The sequence below is a fragment of the Falco cherrug genome, unplaced genomic scaffold (genome assembly GCF_023634085.1).
Source record: "Falco cherrug isolate bFalChe1 unplaced genomic scaffold, bFalChe1.pri scaffold_302, whole genome shotgun sequence".
NCBI lineage: Eukaryota > Metazoa > Chordata > Aves > Falconiformes > Falconidae > Falco > Falco cherrug.
The window spans coordinates 17,470-27,945 of NW_026599462.1; the positions used below are offsets into that span (position 1 = coordinate 17,470).

Genomic DNA, 10,476 nt, shown 5'->3' on the forward strand with positions numbered 1-10,476 from the left:
CCCCCATGGCACCCCTGCTCATGCCCCCCCCCCTCCCCCCTCCCCCCGTGGCACCCCCTCCCCTGGCACAGGCCCCCCCCATAGCACCCATCAGCCCATCACGCCAACCCTCCTCATGCTCCCCCCGCATCGCCCCCAGCCACGTCACCTTCCCCATGTCACCCCCCCCCTGCACCCCCCCCCCAGCCACGACCCCCCTCCCCATGCCCCCCTCAGCCACCCACAGCCCCCCCCCCCCGGCTCCTTGGCAGGAGCAGAGCAGACCCCCCCTCCCCCCTCCTTTTCTACAACAACCTTTTGTACGCCCCCTCCCCCTGCCGTGGCCTGACCACCCCCCCCCCCCTTTTTTCTCAACACCCCCTTGGGAACCTCGTTAATTTATTGCTTCGTTTAGCGTTAGGATAGAGCCACCCCCCTGCCACGGTGCCACGGTGCCTGGCAGGGGGGAAACCGCCAGCGGGACCCCCACCACCGCTCCCGCTGGCCGTGGGCCTTGGGGGGCTGGGGGGCCACCCCATCCCCCACCCCAGGACCCCCCATGAATGTAGGGGCACCCCCTGCTGTGACGCCCCCGACGCGCCCTGCGCCCCGGCAGCGCCGGTGGGGCTGAGCCAGGACCCCCGGTTTGGGGGGGTGGGGGTGCTGGGGGAGGGTGTGGGGGGTGCTGGGGGGGGGTCCGGGCCATGCCGGGGGGTCCGGGCTCTGTACAGTGTTTTCATCTCTCGGGTTGTAACTGTAAGTACGTAACAATGTCGGACTTGGCGCTGTGACCACGGTGGCTCCATCCTGGCAGCGGGGCGGGGCGGGGGGGGGGGGGGCGCGGGGGGGGGGGGGCGCAGGCTGCCGGGGAGGGGGGGCGGGGGTCTGGTTGGAGGGGTTGTGCCGTGGGGCCAGCGAGCCACGGAGCTGGTGGCACCGGTGGGGGGGGGGGGGAGGGGCACGTGGGGGGCCACGCTGGTGCGCCTGGGGCACGGGGAGCCGCGGGGCTGAGCCGGGGGGGTCTGTGCCACGGCACGGTGCCACGGAGCCACGGAGCCACGGTGTCACAGAGCCACGGTGCCACGGGCGGCGGGGCTGTGCCACATCTTGGTGCCATAGAGCCACGGTGCCACCAGTGTCCCCACAATGTGGCTGTGCCATATCCCAGTGCCACAGAGTCCTGGTGCCACGGCAGTGGGGCTGTGCCATGTCCTGGTGCCACAAAGCCACGGTGCCAGGGCTGTGCCATGTCCTGGTGCCATGGCAGCGGGGGCTGTGCCATGGTCCAGTGCCACAGAGCCACGGTGCCACCACAACGTGGCTGTGCCATAACCCACTGCCACGGCGCCACAGCAGCGGGACCGTGCCACGGCCCAGTGCCACAGAGCCACGGTGGCGCGGCTGTGCCACAGCTCGGTGCCACAGAGCCGTGGTGCCATTGCAACGTGGCTGTGCCACATCCCAGTGCCAAAGAGCCACGGTGCCACAGTGGTGGGGCTGTGCCGTTTCTTGGTTCCACGGCAGCGGGGCTGTGCCACGGCTCAGTACCACAGAGTCATGGTGGCACGGTGGCTGGGCTGTGCCACATCTTGGTGCCACCACAACGTGGCCGTGCCATACCCCAGTGCCACAGAGCCCTGGTGCCACAGTGGCGGGGCTGTGCCATGTCCTGGTGCCACAGAGCCCACGGTTCCAGGGCTGTGCCATGTCCTGGTTCATGGCAGCGGGGCTGTGCCACGGCTCAGTACCACAGAGCCACGGTGCCACCACAACGTGGCTGTGCCATATCCCAGTGCCACGGTGCCACAGCAGCGGGACCGTGCCATGGCCCGGGTGCCACAGAGCCACGGTGCCACGTGGCTGGGCTGTGCCACATCTTGGGTGCCAGAGAGCCACGGTTGCCACCGGTTGCCACCGCAATGTGGCCATGCCATATCCCAATGCCACAGAGCCCTGGTGCCACGGTGCCAGGGCTGTGCCATGACCTGGTGCCATGGCAGTGGGGCTGTGCCACAGCTCAGTGCCACAGAGCCACGGTGCCACCACAATGTGGCTGTGCCATATCCCAGTGCCACGGTGCCACAAAGCCACGGTGGCGGGTCTGTGCCACGGCTCAGTGCCACAGAGCCGCGGTGCCACCACAACGTGGCTGTGCCATATCCCAGTGCCACGGTGCCACAAAGCCACGGTGGCGGGGCTGTGCCACGGCTCGGTGCCACAGAGCCGCGGTGCCACCACAACGTGGCTGTGCCATATCCCAGTGCCACGGTGCCACAAAGCCACGGTGGCGGGGCTGTGCCACGGCTCGGTGCCACAGAGCCGCGGTGGCCACCACAACGTGGCTGTGCCATGTCCCGGTGCCACGGCTGTGCCACAGCTCGGTGCCAGCCCCCCGGGGCAGCTCAGGGCCAGCCGTGGGGGTGGGGGGTGGGGCACTGGGGGGCACCTTCACCCCCCCCCCCAACACCGACCCCCCCCTTCACCCCGCCGGGGGGGGGGGGGGGACCACCACTTCCCCTGGCTGTCCCCAACCCCCCAACCCAGCCCCTGTGGCCACCAACACCCAAGTGGTGGCCACTGGGGGGTGGGGTGGGGCTAGGGCATGGTGGCACTGGGGATGTGTGGGGCACAGAGGGGGTGACACGGACCCCCCCCAGCATTATTTAAAGGGGGGGCAGGGGGCAGCCCCACCCCCTTCCAGACCCCTGGGGTACCCCCAGCGCCTGGGGGGGCAGCAGGACAGGATGGGGGCGGGGGGGGGCTGGGGCACTCAGCTGCACCCCCCACCTAGGGGGGGGGATGGGGGGCACCTGGTCAGTCCTGGGGGTCTTGGTCGGTCCTGGGGGTCCCAGGAGCAGCTGGGCTGGGGAGGGGGGGGGGGGGGGAAGAGGGGGGGGGACAATGGGGAGGCGGGGGGGGGGAAGACAATGGGGGGGAAGGATGGGGGGGGGGGGCAGGGGACAGGAGACAGCCCGGGGGTGAGCTCGGTTTATTGATAAAAAGGGGGGGGAGGGGCACAGGGCCAAAGGCCGAACCACCTCGTTAAGTCTCATTATGAGAGAGCGCCCCCCCCAGGAGGGGCAAATGGCTCCAGTGGCAATAAGGGGGGGACCCCCCCCCCCAATCGGGGACCCCTCCCCCATCACACTCCCTCCCCCCCCCCCAACACACTCCCTCCCCCCCCCCCTCCCCCCCCCAGCTCACCCATGTCACAAACGCACCCATCCTCCAGGCAGGGTCCCCCCACCCAGCGGGGACCCCCCACCCCATCCCCCGAACAGTCCAAGCCCCCCCACACAGGGGGCACGGGGGGGGGGGGGGGGGGGGGCGCACAGCTATAGGGCACCTGGGAGGCCTGTGCCTGCCCGCCCCCCCCGTGGGGGGGAGGGGGGAAACCGCAAGTTGTGGGGGGGGGGGGGTCAGAAGTCGGGGTCCTCGGAGTCACTGGGGGGCTGGGGGTCCTCGCGCCCCCCCCAGACGAAGCGGTAATTGTCCTCCAGCGCCTGCTGCCGCCGCCTGTTCCTTCTGCGCCTCCTCCGTGCCCTGGATCTGGGGGGGGACACACGTGTCACCGGGGGGGCACCCGTGTGCCAGGTGGGCAGGGGGCACGCCGGGGGGGCAGGGGGGGAACATGGGACAGGACACGGCATTGGGGATGGGGGGGACACACACACACACGTGTGCTGCTGGGGGGGCAGGAACATTGGGGGGACACAACACGTATGTGCCATTGGGGGGCACACGACATACGTGTGCCATGGGGGAGGACCACACACCCCATGTGTGGGGGGGGGCGGGACAGACACCCCATCTGGGGAGCGCTCCCACCCGCCATGGCTGCAGAACCGGGGGGGGGTGGGGGGGGGTTGTCTCTGCTGCAGCCTGCAGAACTGGGGGGGGGGTGTGTGTCTCTGCCCCCTCTGCGCCCCCCCTGTGCCTCAGAGCCCCCCCCCCATGCCTCAGTGTCCCTCAGTGCCCCCCTCATGCCTCAGGGTCCCCCCAGTGCCTCAGTGCCCCCCCCGTGGCTCAGAGTCGTAGTTCCCCCCCCGTTCCCACCCCCCGTGCCTCAGTGCCCCCCCCTAGTTCCTCCCCCCCCCGTGCCTCAGTGCCCCCCCTAGTTCCTCCCCCCCCCGTGCCTCAGTGCCCCCCCTAGTTCCTCCCCCCCCGTGCCTCAGTGCCCCCCCAGGTACCCCCCCCCGTGCCTCAGTGCCCCCCCCCAGGTACCCCCCCCCGTGCCTCAGTGCCCCCCCAGGTACCCCCCCCGTGCCTCAGGCCCCCCCCCGCCCCCCAGCCCCCCTCACCAGGATGTTGAAGAAGATCTCCTTGAGGTTCTTGGTGTCCTCCTCCGACAGCCAGTGCGCCTCGTCCTCCTCGCCCCCCCCCGCCGTCACGATCTTGATCTCGATTTTCCCTGGTGGGCGGAAGATGGGGGTGAGGTGGGGGGTGGGCGCCCGGGGTGGGGGGCCCCCCCCTAGCTGCAATCCCCCCCCCCCCAGACCCTACCTTCAGCCCGCAGCCCCTCCTTGGCCAGCAGCTCCCGCACCTCGCTCTCGATGTGATGGAGCTGGGGGTGATCCCGAGCCAGCGGGGGGGGGGTCCCGCTGCCGGGCGCTGCCGGGCCCGATCCTGCTCACCACCGCACCCTCACCCGACCGTCGGCTGGGGGGGGGGGCGGGCCGGCCTTCCTCCCAACCCCCTCCTCTTCCTCCTTCTCCCCCCCGGGGGAGGGGGGACCCCCCCCCATCCAGCTTGTCCATCAGGCGGTTTGAGGGTGGAGGCCAGCGACTTGGAAGCCCGGTTCGGTCAAACTCCCCCTTCAGCCCCTCGGTCTCCAGCTCATCCTCCACCTGCGGGTGATGGAGGGGGTGGGGGGGGTGTCCCCAGCCCCGGGGGGGGTCCCCAACCCCGCCGGGGGGTCCCCCCGGCGTGGTGACCCACCTCGTTGATGATGTTGTCGAACTCTTTCTCCATCTCCGTCTTCACCTCCTCCTTCAGCTGGGCCACCTGGGCGGGGGGGCAGCAGGACAGCCTCCAGCTCCTTCTCAAAGCCCCCCAGCAGGTCCCCCTCCTCCTCTTCCTCCTCCTCCTCCTCCTCCCCCTCCTCCTCTCGCTCCCCCCTCCCCTGCTGGGGGCTCCTCAGGGGCGGGGGGGGGGCTGCAGGAGCCTTCGCTGCCTCCTCCTCCTCTTCCTCGCTCGCCTTCTCCTTGGCCTGGAGGCAGAGGGACGGGGCTTGGGCACTGTGACGGGGAAACTGAGGCACGGCAGAGCCCAGCCCTGCCCCGGGGTGGGGGTGTGGGGGGGCTGCGGGTGGGCACCCACCTTCTTGGTGCTCTCCTTCAGCTCCTCGATGAACTGCAGCAGGTCCCCGGGGCTCCGGATCACTTTGAAATGGATTTTTTTCCGCGTATCTACGAAGGGATCAGGAAAACAGATGGGGGGGGGGACACGACATGGCATGTGCTGGGGGGGGGGGGGGGGGGGACGGACACAGAGCACCTGCTGGTGGCCACCCCCCCAGGGACTCACCAGCCACCCGGCCACCGGCTGCCTTTGGGGACGGCTCCTCTGCCTGCGGGGGACACACACACACACAGGGTGATGGAGCAGGACCCCCAAACAGCTCCCCTAAGGGGACACCCGCCCGGCCCCTCGCCGGTGGCCATGAGGGCATCCCCGGGGACACGGGGGACTCACCCTGGCGCTGTCCTGCTGGCCACTGGCCCCGCTGGCCACCTCGCGCACACCCGCTCCCAAAAAGCCGCCTCCTTGGCCGGGTCCGGGTCGTCCCTGTCCCCCCGGTGTGGCTGGCATGGGGGGGGGGGGACACGGGCACAGCTGCCACCAGGGAGCTCCACGAGGGGGGGGAGCAGGGGCGAGGGGGGGGAGGGGGCTGCGCTATCACCGGAGGGGGGACAGGGCAAGGAGGGGAGGGGGCTGTGCTGTCACCCGGGGGGGGGGACAGAGGACAGGGCAAGGAGGGGAGGGGGCTGTACTGTCACCGGAGGGGGGGACAGGGACAGGGCAAGGAGGGGAGGGGGCTGTACTGTCACCGTGGGGGGGGACAGAGGACAGGGCAAGGAGGGGAGGGGGCTGTGCTGTCACCGTGGGGGGGGACAGGGGACAGGGCAAGGAGGGGAGGGGGCTGTGCTGTCACCGTGGGGGGGGACAGGGACAGGGCAAGGAGGGGAGGGGGCTGTGCTGTCACCGGGGGGGAGGACAGGGACAGGGCAAGGAGGGGAGGGGGCTGTGCTGTCACCGTGGGGGGGGACAGAGGACAGGGCAAGGAGGGGAGGGGGCTGTGCTGTCACCGTGGGGGGGGACAGGGACAGGGCGAGGAGGGGAGGGGGCTGTACTGTCACCGGAGGGGGGGGACAGAGGACAGGGCAAGGAGGGGAGGGGGCTGTGCTGTCACCGTGGGGGGGACAGAGGACAGGGCGAGGAGGGGTCCCGGGCCATACCATCACCGTGAGCCGCCGGCGCACCCTCGGGGGGCTGCGCGGGGGTCTCGCCCCCTCCCCCACTCCACAGCCTCGTGTCCAACGTCTTGAGCTCCTCTGAGATCTCCTCCACCTTCCGCTTGGTGTCAGCTGGGGGGGGAGGACGGGGACACAGGGAGGGGCGACGGGTCACCCTCACGCCAGGGTCCCCCCAGCCAGGGTTGGGGGGGGGGTCCCACATGTCCCTTCCGCCCCCCCAGTACTCACAGACTTGGGCGCGGACGTACTGGACGTACTGCGCGGGGCTGAGCGCCGGCTTGGCAGCGGATGGGCTGCGGCGCCGCGCCGGGGGGGGGGCGCAGGAACGGGTGGTGGCACAGGCGCGTGGTGTGCACCGTCACCACGTAGGAGCACGACTGCGGCTCGTCCACCCGGGCGATGTAGTCGCCAGCCCCCTCCTCACATAAAAACTAAGCGAGTGGGGGGGAGGGTCATCAGTTGGTGTCGCCACGGTGGGGACGCGGGTGTCACCGCAGTGCCACCGGACACTCACCCGCACTTCGGCCTCCCTGGCGCGGCCGGTGAGGTCGCAGCGGGAGCCGTTGACGTAGCTCTGGCTGTGGTACCGCTTCAGCCGGTGCTGCTTGGAGGCCTGGGGGGGTGGGGGGACACACACACACAGCGGGGGTGGGGATGGGGACCCCCGGGGAGTCCCCGCTGTCTCCTAAGAGGGGTGGGGATGCCGGTGCGCACCTTGGCCGTCTCGTCGTCCCAGTCGAACGCCGACTGGTAGTAGCCGAGGAAGAGGATGTCGCCCTTGATCTCCGACTCTGGAAAAAAGGGCAAAGTCACACGGGCAGCACCCCAGGAGTGGGGAGGGGGGGACACTGGGGACATCTGTGTGGGTGTGGGTGTGTCCCCAAGCCCCTTTTTGTCCCCCCAACCCCACCATCACCTTCCACGTGGTACTGCTGGATGTGCTTCCCGTAGCAGAACTCGTACGTCCACCAGTCCTTGGTCTGGAAAAAAAAAACACAGGACAAGCCACGAGATGGGGATGGAGACCACCGGGTGACCCCCCCCACCCCCTTCCCCCCCCTGCAGCCCCCAGCCCCCACCTTGACGAGGCACGGCGCAGCTGCCATGGGGCGCAGGAGCTCAGCGACACCGGAGCCGTTGTAGAGCTGCGCCCCCTCCTCGGGGTCGGGGGGTCGGCGGATGGCGGCTGGGGGCAGCCGGCACTCGTAGCGCTGCTTGAACTTCGATGCCACCGTCACCACATCCTCCGCCTGGCGCTGGGGGGGGGGCACACACGGTTGTCAGGGTCCCTGGGCACCAGACAGGGGTCCCAGGGGGCTGGCCGGAGCCACATGGCAGGATGGGACCCACCACCCACCCTGGGGAAACCAGTTCAAACCATTGCGCCGCCCCCCCCCGCCCCGTGCCTCAGTTTCCCCCATTTCCCCTGCTACGCGTGAGCCCACCCTGGCCCCCAGGGTGAGCTACACCCGGGACCCCCCAGCCCCCCCCCCGCCCCACCCCACAGGGCCCAGCATCCCCAGGTGGCCCCCCCCGCGACCCCCAGTATCCCCTCCATCACCCTGGTGAAGGGCTGTGACACGGACACAAGGTGGGGGGACACCCCTGTCACTGCCCCCCCCCCCCTCCTCCAGCAGCTGTCGGGGGTCTCCAAACTGGACCCCCGCCCCCTACCAGGGGCTGCTGGGTGGCTCAGCGGGGCGGTGGCAGGGGACACCGGGCAGCAGGCGCCCCCCCCAACCCCGCTGCCCAGTCTGGGGGGGCCGAGGCACGGGGCAGGGGACAGCTGCCGCCCTTTGTCACCCAGCGAAGACCTTTGCCCCGTGGCGAGCCCTGCCGGAGCTGACGCCGGCGGATGCGGAAGCCGCAGCCCCCCAGGGACCACACGGGTGCTGGGGGGGGGGTGTCACCGCTGCCCCCAGGCCCAGCTGCACCCCGGGAGCCGCGCGGCGGAGGCGAGTGGGAGGCAGGAGAGGTACGGACCCCCCCAGCATGCTGCCCCAGGCCCGTTCCAGTGCTCCCAGTAAGACCCCCAGCGCGCTCACAGCCTGTTTTGTCCCCAAATCCCTGCCCCCCGCCCCCCCAGCCAGTGCCTCCCCCCTCGGTACTGCCCCGGGCAGGTTCCCCACCTCGGGCTGGAGCCCCCAGCCCCAGTAGGACCATTGGCTGGTGCCCTCAGCCCCGCTATGGCGATCCCAAGGCTGGTAGGACCCCCGGCCGGTTCCCCTGCCCCAGCACGGCCCCCTGCCCATGCCCTCCATGCCCGGTAGGACCTCTGCCCGGTTCCCCCACCCCGGCTTGCTGCGTGTGTCCCCCGTACAACCCCGAGTTGGTGACCCCTGCCTCGGTAGAGCCCCGTGACGGCGCCCCGACCCCGTCCTGGGCACGACCCCGGCCCGGGCACGACCCCCGGCCCACGCCCCCCGGCCCCAGTAGGACCCCGGGCCCGGTTGCCCTCAGCCCCGGTAGACCCCCCAGGGCCGGTATCCTGGATCCCCAGCTAGTGCTCCCACTCCCGGCAGGACCCCCAGCGGCTCCCCCCGCCCCCGGCCCGGTGCCCCCCCCCCCCCGCCGCCGCGGCCCACCTGCCCGGCCAGCACGGGCTCGGCCAGGATCTCGAGGCCGTACTTGAGCTCGCTCAGCTCCTGCAGGTTGAGGGCGGCTCGGGCCCCCGGCAGCGGCCGGGCCCGGGCCCCAGCACCACCAGCAGCACCAGCGCGCCGGCCCCGAGCCAGGGCCCGCGCCCCGCCGCGCCGCCATCTTCCCCCGCCGCCCGCCGCTTCCGCCCGCCGCCTCACGGCGCCCGCCCCGCCCACCCCCGCGGCGCGCACGGCGGTTGGGCAGCCCGCCTGTCCATCAGCGCGCAACGCGCCTCCTATTGGCGGAGCCTGGCAACGGCGCCCGCCGGGGTTGAAGCCGCCGCGGGAGGCGGCTGGGGAGGAGGCGATTGGGCCGAGTCAGCGCAGGCGGCAGCCAATCGCCCGGGCGGGGCGCAGCCGGCCCCGATGACGCAACGCGAAGCTCTTAAAGGCGCCGAGCAGCGGCGCTCCTGCCGGCTCCTCATTGGCCAAGCGGGATGCAGGCGATCCCGGCGGCCTGATTGGCGGAGGGAGGCAGAGCATCCCGGGGGGGGGGGGAAGGGAGGGGACCACGTGATTACCGGAGCGGGGAGGAGGGGGCCCGGCCCCGCTCCAGGGTGAGGCCCCCGTGCACACGGCAACGGACGTGCGTGGGACCCCCCCCACTCCCACCGCCGCCCCCCCCCCCCCCCCGTGAGATCCCGGGGCGCGCCCGGGCCCCCCCAGCACCCCCTCGCCCCCGCCCCACGGGGCCCAGCATCACCAGGTGCCGCCCCCCGCGACGCCCAATATCCCCCCAACACCCCACAGCCCCCCCCTCCCCAGCCCCCCAGTACCTCTCACCCCCACCACTCTCCCCCAGGACCCCCCTACCCGCCCCCCACCAGTGTCCCCAGCCCCTTCCCAGCCCCCCCAGGCGCCGCCGGCCCGGGCCCGCCCCCCCCCCCCGCTCAATGGGGCCGTTGTGCGGCCCACGCGTGGGCACAAAGCCCGGCCTGTGGCCCGCCGGAGGCCTCCGCCGCGAGGGGGGGGCCCGTGTGGACCGATCCCCTCCCCCCCCCGGGGACAAACCCGCCCCCCCAGGCCCGATGCGACGCTGACACTGGCGGCCGCCCCCTCCCCCGCTTTATGGCCCCCTCCTCGCCTTTCCCCCTGCCCCCACCCCCCAACCCCCCCGCAGCCCCCCCCCCCCCTCCCCGCCCTCCCGGGGCTGCGGCGGTGCCGTTCCCGGCCGGGGCCGCCGGGGGCGCCCTGCCCCCCCCCCCCCCGCCCCCCCCCTCCCGCTGCCGGTGCCGGTGCCGGTGCGCGGCCGCGGAGCGCCGGGACGCGCCGGCGGAGCCAGGTAGGGCCGGAGCCATCCAGCGCCCCCGCCCTTGTCGCGACATGTCGCGGAGGGAAATGGCACCTGCCGCCGCCTCGCGGCCCCGACATCCCCCCCCCTT

The 10,476-nt window shown here is 72.3% G+C and overlaps 1 protein-coding gene across 1 annotated transcript; it reads right to left on the bottom strand.

Moving 5' to 3' along the window:
- Nucleotides 1–3,388: 3,388 nt before the first annotated feature.
- Nucleotides 3,389–9,406, bottom strand: OS9 (OS9 endoplasmic reticulum lectin; the record flags this gene model as incomplete). Its single annotated transcript, XM_055700458.1, is given in 18 exon segments — nt 3,389–3,497; nt 3,499–3,528; nt 4,281–4,390; nt 4,483–4,608; nt 4,766–4,826; nt 4,918–4,992; nt 4,994–5,188; nt 5,299–5,387; nt 5,506–5,548; nt 5,674–5,783; nt 6,438–6,566; nt 6,684–6,732; nt 6,734–6,886; nt 6,970–7,068; nt 7,170–7,246; nt 7,372–7,435; nt 7,535–7,711; nt 9,041–9,406. Coding segments are annotated over 18 exon segments (2,052 nt in total), but the record flags the coding sequence as incomplete, so codon positions are not given.
- Between the last annotated feature and the right edge of the window lie 1,070 nt (nt 9,407–10,476).